General features: G+C 57.1%; 3 protein-coding genes across 3 annotated transcripts; all 3 read right to left on the reverse strand.

Moving 5' to 3' along the window:
- Positions 1 to 1,634: 1,634 nt before the first annotated feature.
- On the reverse strand, positions 1,635 to 4,297 carry MZB1 (marginal zone B and B1 cell specific protein). The gene is made up of 4 exons (XM_026508113.4): positions 3,528 to 4,297; positions 2,579 to 2,706; positions 2,112 to 2,222; positions 1,635 to 2,013 (listed from the first exon to the last, which is right to left on the reverse strand). The coding sequence occupies exons 1-4, from the start codon at positions 3,729 to 3,731 to the stop codon at positions 1,857 to 1,859; spliced, it is 600 nt and encodes a 199-aa protein (XP_026363898.1). The 5' UTR covers positions 3,732 to 4,297; the 3' UTR covers positions 1,635 to 1,856.
- Positions 4,298 to 4,402: 105 nt separating this feature from the next.
- On the reverse strand, positions 4,403 to 8,989 carry PROB1 (proline rich basic protein 1). The gene has a single exon (XM_026508103.4). It carries the CDS (start codon positions 8,940 to 8,942, stop codon positions 5,880 to 5,882), a length of 3,063 nt encoding a protein of 1,020 aa, XP_026363888.2. The 5' UTR covers positions 8,943 to 8,989; the 3' UTR covers positions 4,403 to 5,879.
- Positions 8,990 to 10,929: 1,940 nt separating this feature from the next.
- Positions 10,930 to 16,298, reverse strand: SPATA24 (spermatogenesis associated 24). Its single transcript, XM_026508112.4, has 6 exons — positions 16,143 to 16,298; positions 14,674 to 14,739; positions 14,312 to 14,442; positions 14,155 to 14,225; positions 11,200 to 11,302; positions 10,930 to 11,092 (listed from the first exon to the last, which is right to left on the reverse strand). The coding sequence occupies exons 1-6, from the start codon at positions 16,257 to 16,259 to the stop codon at positions 10,963 to 10,965; spliced, it is 618 nt and encodes a 205-aa protein (XP_026363897.1). The 5' UTR covers positions 16,260 to 16,298; the 3' UTR covers positions 10,930 to 10,962.

Raw genomic sequence — 16,298 nt, forward strand, 5'->3', positions numbered from 1 at the left:
AAGTTGTCTGACCAGTTCGAAGCTTCGAAACTGCTCCTTAGCACTTTCCTCCCCGCCTCTCTCCACCCCAGTACTCCCCAGGGGGCTATGGAGGCAGAGCCCCACCCCTCACACTTATTGCACAGTCCCAGGGACGTTCAACTCAACCCCAACCACATGCCATCCACATAGAGACAAGGCAGCTAAGTCGCACATGGTTTCAGATACACAAACAGATGGACCCACAACACCCAGACCATGCTGCAGAGTGTGTCTAAATCATGCCATACAAACGCAGAGCCACACAGGTCCACGTCACAGGCTCCCATCTCCACACCCACTACTACTGACAGCTCAACTGGTTCCTTGGGCCCTGGCTGTCTTGCTGATGACCAGGGGTTCTCTCCTGGGCTGAAGGCCAGGGAGGAAGGGCCTCGGGCAGATAGGGAGCAGGTAATGGAATCTAAGGGACCAGGCTGCAGTACAGCTCATGGGAGTTGAAGGGGTCAGGGCCTGCCTGGAGCACCCCTACTTCTCTAGCAACGACCTGCCCCCACCCCCAGAATCTGAATCCCCTCCTGGCCCCTCCACTACTCAGCCGGAGACTTGGCCTGAGCGCACCTCTTTTCTTTTTCTTTTTCTTTTCTTCTTTCTTTCTTTCTTTCTTTCTTTCTTTCTTTCTTTCTTTCTTTCTTTCTTTCTCTTTCTTTCTTTCTTTCTTTCTTTCTTTCTTTCTTTCTTTCTTTCTTTCCTTTCTTTCTTTTTGGGAGAGAGAGAGCACACACACTCACAAATGGGGGGGGGGAGGCGCGAGGGAGAGGGAGAGAATTTTAAGCAGATTCCGCCCTCAGCGTGGAGTCTGTGTTGGGGCTCGATCTCACAACCCTGAGGTCATGACCTGAACCGAGATCAAGAGTCAGAAGCTTAACTGTCTAAGCCACCCAGGCGCCCCCTCTTTTATTTTCTAAGCCTCGATTTCAGTGTCTGTCATCCGGGGATTAGAGCGTCTCTTCTGTCCAGTGCCATGGTTTCAGCATCTCAGGGAGACACCCACGAAGGAAACGACCAGTTACAGAGAGGCCTGCCCACAGGTTCCCAGTCTCAGGTGGGGCCCAGGTGGGGCCCAGGTGGGGTGCTTTCCTCTGTTGCTAAGGGAGGGTCCCAGGTCAAGAGAATTTCTGGGGAGAGCAGGGCTGGGAGCCAAGATACTGAATCCAGCTCGTTCCAGGAACCCTGCCCTGCCCAGTCCCAGACAGACACCTAGGGCCCAACCCTGTCAGCTGGGGTCAGAGGTAGAGTCCAGAAATTGAGCGGCTGCTGGGAATAGACCCAGTTAGACTAGTGTTCAGGGAGGGGCCCAGATAGCACGCAGTGGCTGAGTCGGCGTGTCTACAAGGTAGCCTGGTCATGGAGTTTCCTTTGGTTCTTCTTTTCTCTCTTGATGGATTTGGAGTTTCACTATTCATGTAACTAGTCCCATATGCCTTTGACAGCTCGCTCACATGTCCAGCCATGACACATCTCACCTACCTCTGGGAGACTGTGGGAAGCAACTGTGTTTGGCCCTCTCTTGGTATAATATCAGCAGAAATGCCAGTGTCTGTCCTCCCAGCCCCACAAGCACCTTTTGCAGAGAGAAGGAATCAAAGAAAATCGAGGTCACTGGGTTTTATTTGAGTCCAGAGGGAAGGCCTTCCCCCACCCCACCCCCCACACATGTGGCCCCAGTGTCCTGAAGCTGGAGGAGGGAGGGGGCGTGGCAGCACACAAAAGCATGGCCTTCCTGCCCTCCAGACAGCCTGCAGAAAGGAGTGGGGCAGATCCAGAGGACGCCCCAGCTCTCTTCAGGGGCTGACCAGGAAGGGGAAGGAGCCAGACTAGAGCTCTGTCCTTGTGACGGTCCCCTCTTCCGAGCAGGCCCCTTGGGGTCCTCCACACAGCAATGTCTCCAGAGCCCCTCGGCCTTGTTGGTGGGCTTCGTAGATCTGGTCTTCTCCAAACTCCCCCAGGTAGTGCAAACATGTCCTGGAGAGCCTACAGGAGCCCAACAGGAGCCTCAGACCCTGCCTGTCCCTCAGGGGGCTGATCAAGGCTCCAAGGTCTCCATCCCAGCCCCATACTCCTTTCATCACCTGGTGGGCCAGGGGCCCCCTGTGATCATCACGCTGATGCTTGGCTCTGGCCCCTTGCTGAGCCCTGGGCCTGTGAGACGTTTCACCTGGTTCACTTCTCGGACCCCATAGCTGGAAGCAGCAGGAAGGAGACGGATATAGCATTAGTGGGAGGCCTGCCAGCGAGGGATACATCCCCACTGGGCATGCTGGGCATCTGCTGAATTCAGAGCCCAGATTCTGATCCTCCCTGACGGAAAACTGAGAACCAGAGAGGGAAAGCCCCTGGCCCAAGGTCACACAGCAACCTTGTCCCCTGGCCACGTTGCATTCTACTTGCCCCCAGCTCCGACTTCATCCCAGCCAGACCCCTACCTTAGACCGAAGCCCTAGTGGATTGTGTGTCTGGTGTGAGTGGGAAAGCAGGAACCTCCACCCATCAGCCCTACCCCTAGAGGAGGGTGGTAGGGGCCAGATTCTTGACTCACCCCTGCCAGGTCTGGGTGCAGCTCTGGTCCAGGATGTCTGTATACACCGACTCGCTCAGCTCCCGCCGCCGCCCCCCTGAGTCTGGGGTGTGAAGCTTGGCCTCTGCCTTTGCCAAATGTTGCCACATCTAGAACAAGGAGGGGCTGAGAGCCAGGGCTTCCGGACTGCTCAGTGGTGGGGGAGGGTCAGACAGGAGCCTGGGTCTCTGGAGAGAGCGAGGTGGTGAGGGAGACTTTGGGGCAGGAAGCTCCTGTTCGGTAGCTTCATGGCCCTCCCCCAGGTTCTGAAAGTGGCACTGGGTCTGCTGAGGAGGGATGCACCTCCCTGGGCTGGGGTGGGTGGGTAGGAACCGCTGAGGTGGGAAGTTAGGCCTGAGCACTGGGGCTTCCTCCCCAGGGCACACCTGCCCATCAGCCATGCTATTTTAAACCGTAAGAACAAGGAAAGGAAAAAACAAAAGATGAAAAAACAAAAACAGCCCAGTCTTCAAAGACACGTGTACTCATAGGCTTCCCTTCCCCCCCAGAGGTGCTCAGGCACGCTTGGCAGGTTTCTGTGTGAACTCAAGACATGCTCATACTCCTATGTTCGTGCACTCAAGCCATGTGCACACATGCACATATACACCAGTGCTCCCCAGCCAGGGAAGGAGTCCAGACCTGAGGATAAGCCTGGAAAGGGAGGAGTCAGAGAGGACAAGCGGGTGACTCCCGGGGCTCTCAAGATACTATGGGGTGTCCCAGATTATTTGCTCTCCGTTGGGCTGACAGATGGGTAAACTGAGGCATGAAGGTTTGGGTGAGACCATGGAAAGCTGAGTCTAACTCAGGGCCCAGGGGTGCGAGTTTGGAAATTCAAGGCCAGTGGTAGAATCCGAGGTGGATGGAGGGGACTGGCTTCAGGAAGGACCTGGACAGGGGCAGGGGAACGCAGGGGGGAGGTACTCACCTGGTAGACCACTGCCCTGCAGGCATCACAGCGCAGGTGAGCAGGCATATGAGCTGAGTACTTCTCCTCATCGTCCAACTGTGGGGCTGTGGCTGTGAGTGGGGCCCTGTCCCCGAAGCCCCCTGGGATGGCCCAGGCTCCCAGCAGCAGCAGTATCAGTGGCAGGGACAGCCTCATGGTCAGTGGAGCTGGCTCAGTGAGCATGGGCTGTGGTTGGGGTGCAGGTGTGCGTGTTCATGTGTGCAGTGGGGGCCACCCCGGAAGGCCTGACCCAGACCAATGGGGAACCAACACCTCACCCCTCCCACTCTCTTCCTTCCCCCAGGGCCCTAGAGATGCCACGTGGGCATCTCCTCTATTGGGCTCCCTGCTGCAGCCAACTCAGCTCCATTTCACAGATAGGGAACGATGACGTAAGGAGGGGGGCTGGGCCTGCACAAGGACACATGGGGCTGACCCTCCTACGTCCTGGAATCTGGCCACTCAGTGGGTGCTGTACTGAGTACCTTGGGGGAAGAGGTGGTTAGTGAGTGTCATTTTTGTGAGCACATGAAGGCTCAGAGAGAAGTGATGAATCCAAGACCATACAGCTAGAAGGGCCATACTGAAGTTAGAACCCAAGCCTGACTGACGCCAAAGCCCAGTGACCACCCAGCCACCAGGGAGAATGAGGCCACAGGCGTGGTTGCCAGCCTAGGGCTCCCTCCCTGGGAGGCAAGTTTGCGGAGGCAAGGATGCCACCGCGCATGAAAGACACACATGGGCTCCTTCCCTGGAGCCCTCTCCGCCCAGGCCATACGCAGGCATGGAAGAGCATTGTAGGGGTGTCAGAGGTCGCAGCAGGAAACCAGAAATCAGAAAACTTGCACCAACTGTTCCAAGCATCGTGGCTCATTGGGTCAGTGATTTATTGCACACCAGGATGAGGTGAGGGAACCAGGAGGGGCCCCAGACCCTTCATGTGACCAGAACCAGCCCCTCTGGCTATGAGAAGTTGTTCAGTTTCTTCTGACTCACAGTTCTCCCAGTCAGCTTCCAGCCTAAGGCAGGGAGGCAGGGACTTCAAGGGACTGGAACTTAAGTAAGACGTCAATCTCCATCACTAACGACCGCTTCTAATGGGAACTGTTCCTCCCCAAACTCATCACACAACAGTTAACAAGGCCCCGGCACTTCAAGGTCAGAACTACACACAGAACGCCCCCCGGAAGAGCACCTCCTACCCCATGCATCTCTCCCGGCCCTCCTCAGAGGCTCCGGCAATCTCAAGGCAATTAGAACACAGGCTCTGGGTCCTGTTCCTTCCTTGCCTGACTAGCCGGCTGAGCCAGGCCCTCTCTGGGCATGGTTGCCACATCAGTTACTGAGGGAGTGGAACCAGCTGAGGGCTCCGAGTCTCCCTCCCCTGCCCCCCACCCCCATGGCATCCCTTCTACTGCCAGCCCTAACCCAGCCTCTACTACACCCGGAGGGGTCACGAGGCTTAACCACCCTCCCTGCTTGTAAGACCTTCCTGATGATTCACTTCATCTGTCCCGCACCCCAGGTGGGAATGCCTTAAACCTCCACTCCTGGCCCCAGGAGGAGCCCGCTCAGCTCTGAGGGCTTTGAGAGGCCCAGTCAGATGCTGAGGTTGAGGGGAAGATGAGAAGTGGGGCTCCCGGCTGGAGACTACAGCTGCCTCCCCGCCCAACCCCCGTTCCCAGGCTGACCCTCCATAGCCCCTTCCATATTACGTCCCTGCTCCCTCTCCACCTGCCGTCCCCGCAGCTCCCTTTCTCAGATCCAGCCTGGCCTAGGGGCTGCACTGGCCACTTTTCCACACAGCCTCCCCGGCCGCTGCTCAGATCCTTTTCCAAACAATAACAGAGTTGCTAGTCAGAGTCCTCCCTCCAACCACCAATGCTCCCTAGCCTGCTCCCCCTCAGCTGGGTCCACCTTCCGGGCGGGGTGGGGGGGGTGACAGCTCACTGCCTCTGGGGGCAGCCCTGTCCTCTGCTGATTTCTTTCTTATTGCCCCTAGTGGACTCCCAACATGCCCTCAAGTCAGCTCCTAGGAACAACTCCTGAGATGCCTCACTTTCACACACACACAAACACACCACACTCCGGGAACGCCTGGGAAAGGAGTATACACTTTTGTTGGGGGAGAAGTAGGCAGCCACTCTCTGAGTCCCAGCTCCATCAGTCCCAAGGTCTGATACATTCTCTGAAGGTAACTTCCAGTGTGAAGACTGGACGGGATGGGTAAAAGAAGGGGTGACAGAAGGAAAGGAGGGCAGGGGACTGGATGCCAGAACCTCCAAGGCTACCAAACAGGTCCGAACACCGTGGGGATCAGGCCCTGGGGCCTCACACTGGGAACAAGGACCCCTTGCCGGGCTGGGCTGGACCTGAACTGTTGGGGGGAGCACAGAGGAGCAGAGGAGGTGCGGGGCTGGGGGTTCCACTCACTGGCAGGTAGTACATCCCATCCAGGGGCCCCGCCTCGGAGGCCCAGGGTACGTGGGGGCCGCTGAAGGCCGGTGGGCCCGAGGACGGCTGCATTGAGAGGCCCGGGATAGGCCCATAGGCGGGCGGGTAGAGGCCAGAGCCCAGGGCCAGCGGGGTGTAGACGCGGCGGGGTGGCCCCGGGGGCGAAGGCGGCAGCAGCACCTCTACGTATTGCCCACTTTCGGGGTCGAAGAGCAGCCGTAGCCGAGGCTGCCGCGGCGCCTCCACAAAGTAGTAGCGGCCGCTCTCGGGGTCCACCAGGACCTTCCCCGCGTACGCGGTCCCGGGTGGCCTGCGCGCCCCCTGGAAGGGGCCTTCCGGGGACCGGTCCATCGGAGGCGCCGAGGCAGCACGGGCCTGGGGCGGGGCGGGTTTGCCAGTCGACGCCTGGGGCTCCCGCGGGAGAGAAGACTGGACCGCAGTCGCGGGCTCGGGGGCTGCAGGGGGCGTCTCCAATTTGGTTGCTATCCCAGGGCTCGAACTAGGGTGCGGCTGAGGGGAGATCGGGCAGGGTGGTCGGGGTGGTTGGGGCCCGGCTGGCCCTATGGGCGACTGCTGGGGTGAGGTGCGAGCGCCGCCCAGAGGGCTGGTGCGCCCCTCCCCGTCTGGGACCAGGCGCTGGGCCTCAGCATCCCGGTTCTCCCTGCTCGCCCCTCGCACCGGAACTCCCCCGGTTCCCTCCGGCCGGCGGCCCAAGACCAGTGCGCCAGGCAGGCGGATCTCAGTGCGCGCGAAGGGTTTTGCCGTGCTGTTCTCGGCTCTGCGCCGCAGGACGCCGTTGGGCTGCGAAGCGTCCCGGGGCGCTGCGTCAGGAGACGGCTCTGGGGGCTCGTAGGGGTGCGTCACGACCGGAAGAAAGTCCTTGAGATAAACAGAAGTGTAGTGAGCTGGGGCTGGGGACGCCAGCGCCTTGAACTCTTGTGTCTTGGATGTGCCGCCCTCTTCCCCGCGGGGTTCCGCGGGAGGTGCAGGCAGCCCCAAAGCTGGGGTTCCCGCAGGAAAGCTTGGCGCGTACGTGGTCTTCACCATCTTGCGCACGTCGCGGGGCCGCGGGATGGCCACGCGCGGCCGTCCCGAGGCGGCTTCTCCAGCGCCCGAGGCTTCCTGGCGCACATCGGCCTCCAGGGTGCCCACGAAGCGACTGAGGGGCAGCTCAGGTGCAGCCACTTCTGGCGATGGCTGACTGGCTTGGCGGGCAAGATCCCGCATCTCCGGGGCGGCCGGACTTTGCGCCTCTGTGAGCTCGGGAATCCCGGGTGCCGACGGCCTAGGCAGCTCCAGCTCCTCCTGTCCTATCCCATTCAGAGCTTCCGACGGAGATACTATGGATGAGCCCCGCAGTGTGCGATCCCACGTCTCTTGGGGAGATGGGTTCCACGTCCCATTAGTTCGCTCTGGAACCTTCCATGAGGACAGGGCCGGCGGGGATGGGTTCCTACAGCCCTCTGCGGTATTCCTTACTGCCGGTTGTGGAACCTCCGATAGGGAAGGAGCTTCGGGGGATGGGCTTCTTGTCCTGGCAACACCCTGATTCCACTGGGAAAAGGTCGGTGGGGAAGGGCTTCTGCTGACAGTTTCCTCGTCAGAGGGATCCTGATTTCCCCATGCAGAGGATGCCTCAGGGAACGACGGGCTACTTACCCTCCGAATAGCCCGATTCCACGGGGGCAGATTCTGGGGGGACGGGCAGTGTGGACCCCGTACGGTCCCATTTGGAGCCTGCCACAGCGGGGACGGGCTCCTTGGCCTCCCAGCCTTACTCGGAACTTCTTGGGGGGCCGTAGACTCGAAAGGCGGACTTTGTGCCCTCAGGACAGTTCGATCCAGAGTCTCTCGCGGGAACCGAGTCTTGAATTCCTGACTGTGCGCCTCCTGGGTCTTCTCCCCTGACTGCAGGAAGATGCTGGAACTAACTGGACCCAGCGGCTCGGTCCCTGGCGCGGGCTTGTCGCGCCGAATCGCGCGCTCTCGGAGGCTGGGCCACGGCCGTGGTGCCCTGGTGGGGGCCGAACTATTGTGCACGCGGGGCGGCCGAGACCTGGCCTCCTCCAGGACCTTTCGGGTACTGCGGGCCGTTTCCCGGGGCGCACACTCTGGCCGCCCCGTGGGCCCGAAGGTGGCGCTGCTCGGGGCAGGGGCCGCAGGGCTGAGTTTTCTGGCCAGTACTGTCTGCACTAGGCCCGCGGCTTCCTGCAGGCGGCCCAGCGACTCGTCCAGGGAGCCAGTGCGCAGAAGCAGTCGGGGGCGCAGTGCTCCCGCCTCCCGCGGGGGACTCCGGGGCCGGGGGCGCAGCTCGATCTGACGCTTGGGCACCGTCCGGGTCCTGGCGGGCGCGTCATGCTCCTCCAGCGCCACCTCCACACACTCGAACTGCGCTGGGGTCCCAGGACTTGGCCCGCGGGGCCGCAGCTCCAGGTAAGTGGCCCAGCGGGAGCCACCGTCGGGGGCCTGGGGCGTCGGCGTTGCGGGAGCCGGAGTCGCGGGCCCGGGCGGAGAGAGGCTGCGGAAAGCCCGCGCGGTGAGTTGTTGCACCTCGCTCTCCGCCGCGTCGGAGCGGCTGAACAGGGCCCCGGCGCCGAAGATGACTTCCATCTCCCCCGACGGCAGCATGCGCAGCTGGGGCTGGGGTGGCCGCGGGCCGGAGCCCGGGCCTCGCGGGAAACCCGAGCCGGGCCCGAGCGGCTGGCGGCTATTCTGGGCGCTGACGGACAGGCGAGGCTGCGCGCCCGCCCCCAGCGCAGGGGCCACCCCGGGCCAATGCGCCCGGCACTCTGCGTCTGGCCCAACGTCCGGGGGCTGTGGAGAACCCGGAGCCGTGTGGTAGGAGCCTGACGAACCGGAGGAGTCCTGACGCCGGGCGGGGGCCGCAGGCAGCTGCCCCGGGAGCCCAGGCAGGGCCGGCCCCGCGAGCGCGGTCAGCATGGTGGGGCTGGCCGCCGCGCACTACCGCCCTCACGTTCGCCTCCGCCGGTGCCGCGGACGCCCGCACTGTCCCCGCCCCGCCCGCGGATGTCGTGGGGTCACCGCGCCTTAAAGCGGCCGCGTCTGCTCGCGAATGGTGGCGTCGCCAACAGGACAGCCTTGGGCCCTGGGCTCTACTTTCCTGTCCTTCTCCTCTGGTGCGGGCCAGAGGCCTAGGATGGCTCTGCAGCTTCGGGCTGACAGGAAGGTGAGGGAAGGGCGGGTGTCCAGTTTGGAGCCAGGAGCTAGGCCTAACTCTGCTCCTCACAGGCTAGGAAACAGGCTGAGCAGGGATCTACCTGAAGTCAAGCACCATGGTGTGCGGATCAGAATGTGAGCCAGGGGACCAGGACCAGACGTTTGGTCAACTCAGGTCTTCTGAGCAATTTCATCTTCCCCTTGGCCCCCAGTGTCTTCCCACCACCCCAGTGCAGCCCTTCTCCCTGGCCCTCTCGTCACTCGTCCCAGCTAGAGTTCATCAGTGTGCACTCACCACTTTCCTTGACCCTTCACTCACAATCTTTGATGGAGGAGCATTGCTTGGAGGGTGCCCCCAAATCCAAAAGAAGTGCTAGGGCCTCGGGAGGGAAGGTGCTGTCCCTGGCTGGACCCACTGCATTTAGTGGGAACATACTGGAAGGGGCTGGAGTGGATAGCTCTAACTTTCCCAGAGGGCCTCGGTACCTAGATGCTGATGTGAGGTCTCTTAGGAACCTTTGGGGTAGCTGTGGCCCCCTCTCTAAAGCCCCTCTGAGGCAGAAAGAGCTCTGTGCTCCCCCAGGCACTTGCAAGGCCCTCACTCCAGCCCCCACCACCTCAGGACTCACCCTGGGGACAGGCACTGGTGGGGAAGCAGCCACCACCTGTCACTGTCCTGGGATAATGACAATGGGCACCATTTGCCTTTAAACTTCTGGCTTCAAGTTCCTGCTATGATTCAGGCCCCAGCTGGCCCTAGAGCAAAAGCACCAACACATCCCATCCCCCATACACTCACCCTCACATTGATCCAGTTCATCCCCCATACACTCACCCTCACATTGATCCAGTTTAGGCTAGACTTGACAAATCTGACTCAGCCTCCAAGTGGTTCCCTGCCTGGGTGTGTTCTCATGATCACCTAGCCATCAGTGATGCCTTGTGAAAGGATCAAACCTGCCTGTCATCTAGCCCTGCATACGCAACTTTGGCAAGTCATAGCCCCTTCAGGGACTGTTCTCCCACCTTAAAAATAGACATAGCATTGTCCTTTTCCCTTCTTTCCCCGTGAAGAGTCCAGCCTCTATTTGGGGGAAGTGTAAGAGGGTACAAGTGTGATTCACAGGTATGACATTCTTGTTATATGATGGAAATGGATTTACCAACTTCACTGTGGTCTTGGAACCCACTGTCTTTGATGTCTCTGGTCAGGGCTTTCTCTCTCTCTCTCTCTCTCTCAGCCCTTCCTGCTCTATAGCCAAGTTGGGAGAGTTAAATTTACCAGGGCTCTGGGAGTGGGGTGGCGTGTTTACAGGTAACCAGGGGTAACCAGAGCTGTTTACATAGGGAGAGATTAAATACCAAGAGTAGGAAGGACAGTGCCTATTAGACAACAAAATAGTCCTCCCCTAGGCTACACCCCCACACCTCCCCTCCCCCTACTACCCAAGGGAGGGAGGGAAGTGGCAGGGGCTGGAGACCTGAGCAGCATCCTTTTCTGAGCTCAGGAGTGGCCTGAAAGGTGGTGGTCCAAGGCCTGTCCTCCACCCAGTTGATTCTCCCTTCTGTCACCAAGGCCCTCCAGAAGGCAGGCAGGAAGGGAAAAAAAAGAGCACCTTCTGCTTCTTCCCCTGCCCCTTCCCTGGGAATCAGGCCACTGGTGAGGTCTGTGGTGGCAGGGGCCGGGACTCACAGGGATAGGAAGGATAGGGATGGGGACCCCCACAGCAGAGAAGGCAGAGGTCGGGCATTACAGCCAGAGAACAAGAAGGCGACGACCATTTTATTTTTCCCTGGGACGCTGGTGGCTCCGGGCCTGACGCGTCCCCGAGGCTTTCTTATGCTTCTGGTCCAGCACTTGGGCCATGTAGTTCTCCTGCTGCTTCTGGATCCGGTAGTCAGACATGTGATTCCTGCAACGGAGCCGGCTGGGCATGGGCTGGGGGCAGTCTAGGGTAGGGGCCAGAGAGCTGGCTCCCGACTTCCATCAACAACCCCCAGCCTGGCCCAGACCCCTCACCTGAAGATCTGTTTCTGCTGGTTGATAACTTGCTGCAACTCCTTAATCTCATTCTCTTTGCCATTAAGTATATCTTCTTGCTTTATAATGTGAGACTCAATTTCTGTGGGGGAGAGAGGCAGGGAGGAGGGGTGGTTCCCATCCCATGGGCTCCTTCCTGAGATAAGGCATTCATTCCCTTATAGGTTTTTTAAGAACTTGGCTTCCCCCACCCAGGGGTTCTCCACAAGCAGCTGCTAACACCTTAATAAGAATGAGTTTATTATGGAGTTTTGACAGGATGGTGGCTGAGGGGCGCAATGTCTGAGGAATGTGTCAGTGATTTCACAACTCTATTCTGGACCAGGTGACCCACATGAGGGTAGGCGAAGGCCCTTGCAGAGAGGTGGACAGTGCTGCCCAAGCAGGAGGACGAATGGCTCCCGCCCTTAACTCCTGCCGATCTTTACAGGTATGACTTCCTTGGCCAGACCCTTCCCAGTCTAAAAGTACAACCCCTCTCAATAGTTCCTGTCCCTTTTTCCTGCTTTCTTTTTCTTCTTAGCCCTTATAGGTAACATACCATATATTCTTCTCACTTGTGTTCTTCCCTACTGGGATTTATATGCACAAAATCCACAAGGATAAAGATTTTTTGAATTTACTGCTTTAACCCTAAGGTCTAAAATGGTACCTGGCACATAGAAGGGGCACAATACATTTATTTGTGGGATGAATGAGCAAGATGTCCTCTGGGGGTTTAGGGCTTAGAAATACCACTTAGTTCAGTCATCTCAATCCCAGCAAGACCTACTGAGGGCCAGCTGGATGCCCAGCCCTGTGCTAGGGCTTCAGGGGAGAAGACAGGGTCCCTATCCTCAAGGAGGCAGCTCCTGAAAGAGAGTTAAGACTCAGAAACTGATCAGAAAACAGAACAAGGTGATGTTTCAACAGTGTTAATATTGATGAGACAGTATTACCACTTTGGGCAAGTTGCCTCCTTTTCTAGACCCATTTCCTCATTTGTAACGGGGACAGGGACAGCCCCTGTTCCACAGGGGCGTGAGGAGCCCCCAGGGAGATAGTGGTGGCAAAGCTTACCCCCACATTAAGTGCTCATTAGATACAAGGATGATTTTTGTGTCTTGCCGCAAAATCGGAAGAGGTTGTAGGGATTTGGAGGGTGCTTCATTTATATGAACTGTCCCTTAGGCAGCCCTGGAAAATTCTGATCCTCATAGGAAGAAAATCCCATTGCCTTTAAAGACTGGACAAACATTGACTAGAACACAAACTCTAAAAATGCAGAAATGCTGAAGCATTTAAGGTTTCAGAAGAAACGATTTGGTAAAAAGTTAAGGCACGGCATAGAAAAGAGGAGGCAGACAAAGGTACAGGGGAAGGAAGAGAATGAAAATGAGCTCTGTGCGTGAGAGCCAGGACTGTGGAACCTTCTTACCAAGGTCACCCAGACTGATTGATTGTGAAGTTCTTTTGGGAAAAGGCATCAGAAATTTATGTGAATCTTTTAAAATAAATGAAAGATAAATTTAAAATAAATAGCACCCAATGAGAGAATGGTTAGAAAATCCCTTTGAGAAAATAAGAAACTATGTAAGTGTAAAAACCAAACTAAACCGACATAAAGGGAGGTTGGAGCGTGGGGAGGGCACAGGCCAGGGGAAGGCTCAGGTCATGAGATTTGCTCAGTTGAGGGCTTGTGTCCCACTACTGGGGTTTGGGACATTCTTCGGGGAGGCAGCCAGGTTCCGTCCCCACAGCACACACACACACACACCTTGCACAAGCAGACGCAGAGCTCTGTGGCCTTGACTGATCTCTAGGAAATGCCCTGGCACCACCAGGAAAGAACTCTAGGTTCCTTTTAGGGAAGTGGGAGGGATAGGTAGAGAGGGAGGAAGGACTGGGGTCTAGTGGCCTTGGGTATGGAGGCAGTGACTGCCTGTTGGGCCCCAGGAGGCCCCAAGGGGAGCCCTTGGTCAAAAAGCCATGAGGCCTGTCAGCCCAGCTAGTCAGATCAAGACATCAGCCTTCTAGCATCTTACCAGTGAGAGTACTCACCAAGGGAGAGAGAGGGCTGGATTGATGGGTGTGGGGTGCCCAAGACTCCAGGTGGCAGCCCATCAGAAGGGACCCTGAATCTCTTTTGGCCTTGGGCTCTGGTCTCTGGCCTACTCAAAATCGGCTGCAATGCATGAAGCAGATGTTGCAAATGGAATTCATGTCTAGTTCTTAAACTACGTAAAGGGAATTTAGTGTTCTGGGAAACTAAAAAGGGGTTCCTGAGATCTAGTGCCCCCAAACTCACAGCTCCAACTGAGCAGAGATGAAAATTAATGGCCTACAGACATATTTTACTTGGCCCAGACAATAGTTTTACAATTTCTAAATCAGTTGCCAACACTAAAAAGTTAGAAAAGTTTCCGTTAAAACCTGGCTTCCAGTTTCTTTTTTAAGGATCTGACAATACTGGGCCCCCATTCCCATGGCAGAAGCACAAGCTCTTGAGAGGTGTCATGGCTCTTCCCATCACCATGGTCCCCACTCCTCCCTCTTGGGTCCCCAACGCTGATACTAGGGGTTAGCTCCCAAATAGGACTGTGCTTGCCCTGTTGTTCCTCTTGCAGCAGTTATGAGTAAAGTACACTATTTCTAATACCCATCAAAAGTGGGAAAACAAAAGGTGGACTAAGAAGGTCATATGTTTCAAGAAAAATGGGAGCGAGCCCGTTCTTTTATGGCCACGAAGAATATTGTACACCAACTGCTTCCCTCATTTCCGTGGCCTGCCTGGTCCCTGAAGGCCTTTGCGAAGGTGTGGCCCGCCTGGGCCTGCCTGTATCCTCAGCCGGGGGCAGAAGTTGGGGTGAAACCCTGCCCTGGACACGGGCACTGGGCTGTTAGAGAAGAGCCCATGCATGTAAGCGTGGGGGGGGGCACGGGCCTCCCGCCTACCATTGCACTTGGTGATGAGCTGGTCCTTCTTGCTGGATTCCTGCAGGGCTCTGCTCTTGACACTGGAGAGCCTGGGTGGAGAAGATAAGAAAGGGTGGGAAGGCTGACAGGCAGACTGGACCCCCAACCCTTCACCCCCCTACCAAGGCCCACTCACGCCTTTTCAAAAGCCAGCTTCTCTTGCTCCAGCTGTTTAGATAGCACCTCTACCTCTCCGAGGGCAAACTGCAACTTCTCCTCTTCCTTGGCCAGGAGGACCTTGGTCTTGGCATGGGCAGCTTTCTCTTCCTGCAGGGGCATCAACAGTGACCTCATTACCCCCAAGCCGCCCTGGGTCTCCTAGGTTCCCTTAACCAGCTTCATTTCTCAGAGAGGCACATGGAAGCCAGGATCCAGGAAGATTCTGTCCTCATTACTAGGGCTGGAGGCTCTCAGAGGCTGATACTCAATAACTGTGCCCATCCACAGGGATTCCAGGAAATGGGGGAAGATTAGGAGCCTGCAAAGGCCATTACTTACCACCAGCTTCTTCTCCACTGCCTGGAACTCTTCTTTACTGACAAAATTTTCATCCTGGAGAACCATCTGCAACAGAGCCTGGCTCAGGGAGGGCCTGGGGCTGGGGTGGGGGGGGGGGTGCTCTCTAGGGACCAGGACCAAGGTTAGACAGTGGGATGAATGATACTCAGGGCACCTGGAATGAGACTTGGGCTCTGAGAAGGGAGAATTTGGTTCCACAAGATTCGCAGAGGCTCAGTTCTAGGTCCTACCCTCGAGGAGCAACCAGTCTGATATAGGAGATAGCTCATGGCCAGCACTTCTAACATGGTGTGTGCTATGATGGAGAACCACAAAGGGCTGTGGTGCTCAGGGGAGGCCTGGGGAAAGGTCAGAACTGCTTCCAGAGAAGGATCATCAGACTTAACAGGGGTGGGCCAGAAGAGGAGGTGGAATAGAGAAGTGTTCTGGAAGGTGAGAACACACAGGCAAATGCCAGCTGCGAAGAAAAAGAGCTGGGTACCCTCAGGGAATTGCAGGTAATTCAGTGCCCAGAGCTGCACACACCCATTAGAGTGAGAAATAGATGTCAAGTCAGTTTTGTTTCTGAGTTGGAGATATCTCACACCCTTCTTATCAAGATAGAAAAAAAGAGAGAGGGGCGCCTGGGTGGCACAGCGGTTAAGCATCTGCCTTCGGCTCAGGGCGTGATCCCGGCGTTGTGGGATCGAGCCCCACATCAGGCTCTTCCGCTATGAGAAGAGCCCCACATCAGGCTCTTCCTCTCCCACTCCCCCTGCTTGTGTTCCCTCTCTCACTGGCTGTCTCTATCTCTGTCGAATGAATAAATAAAATCTTAAAAAAAAAAAAAAAGAAAAAGAGAGAGAGAGAGAGAGAGAGAAACCATTAACTCCAGCTGGCCAGGATTTTACCATGCCTGTCCAGGTAATCTGTGGCTCCAATGCTTTGAATTCACGGACGAGGGTTTAATTGAGAAGGTAGAAGCAAAGGGGCATAAAAGGTCGGAAGCCCTTAAGTTAACATGTGCAAGGGACAAATCTGTGCTTAGTGCACTCAGCATGGTGCTGCATTAGACACGGGGTAGGGGGTGTCCACAATAGAAAAGATGTTGTAGTTTCAATGCCTGCACCTGAGGGCCCTGGGAAGCCAATGAAGTCATCTCGAATTAGAAATGGGGAAGGTGAGGCTTAGTGAAGAGACCGGGACATAACTACCAGGTCTTACACAACCAGACAGAGAGTAGAAAACAACTTGATTTTGATTTAAATTCCCAGGTAAATATTCGTGAGGACCTTGCCCCATTTTGGCTCCACCCCTACCAGCTAGAACACATCTGGGCCCCGCCTCCTCCTGATGACCTCATTGGCAATGTGCTCTAAGCTCGCCACTAGCTTCGGGACAGGGTCTGGTCCCGCCCCCTCCATTTAGGTGGCCAGCCGGCCTCTTCCCCAGCTTTTCTGGCTGCATACCACGTTCCTCAGCTGGTGGATCAGTTCCTCCTGAGATTCGATTACGTCCCGCAGTTGATCGAAGGCGAGACACACTGATCCTGACCCCCCCTGCGACCACCCAACGGGCGTCGCCATCTTTCGCCCCCGCCAGCTCGTTGGAAATGGCTGTCTCTG

This window comes from Ursus arctos, unplaced genomic scaffold, assembly GCF_023065955.2.
Source record: "Ursus arctos isolate Adak ecotype North America unplaced genomic scaffold, UrsArc2.0 scaffold_5, whole genome shotgun sequence".
NCBI classification, from domain to species: domain Eukaryota; kingdom Metazoa; phylum Chordata; class Mammalia; order Carnivora; family Ursidae; genus Ursus; species Ursus arctos.

What these genes read in the sequence shown, in the direction of transcription:
- MZB1 (XM_026508113.4), bottom strand. Translation starts at nt 3,731, where the DNA reads ATGCTCACTGAGCCAGCTCCACTGACCATGAGGCTGTCCCTGCCACTG. An exon ending in TGCACCCAGACCTGGCAGGG is followed by an intron (nt 2,223 to 2,578) that starts GTGAGTCAAGAA and finishes TGCTGCTTCCAG; the next exon opens with CTATGGGGTCCGAGAAGTGA. An exon ending in GGGGGCCCCTGGCCCACCAG is followed by an intron (nt 2,014 to 2,111) that starts GTGATGAAAGGA and finishes GGGCTCCTGTAG; the next exon opens with GCTCTCCAGGACATGTTTGC.
- SPATA24 (XM_026508112.4), bottom strand. Translation starts at nt 16,259, where the DNA reads ATGGCGACGCCCGTTGGGTGGTCGCAGGGGGGGTCAGGATCAGTGTGT. An exon ending in CAGTGGAGAAGAAGCTGGTG is followed by an intron (nt 14,443 to 14,673) that starts GTAAGTAATGGC and finishes ATGCCCCTGCAG; the next exon opens with GAAGAGAAAGCTGCCCATGC. An exon ending in GCTCATCACCAAGTGCAATG is followed by an intron (nt 11,303 to 14,154) that starts GTAGGCGGGAGG and finishes TCTCCCCCACAG; the next exon opens with AAATTGAGTCTCACATTATA.
- PROB1 (XM_026508103.4), bottom strand. Translation starts at nt 8,942, where the DNA reads ATGCTGACCGCGCTCGCGGGGCCGGCCCTGCCTGGGCTCCCGGGGCAG.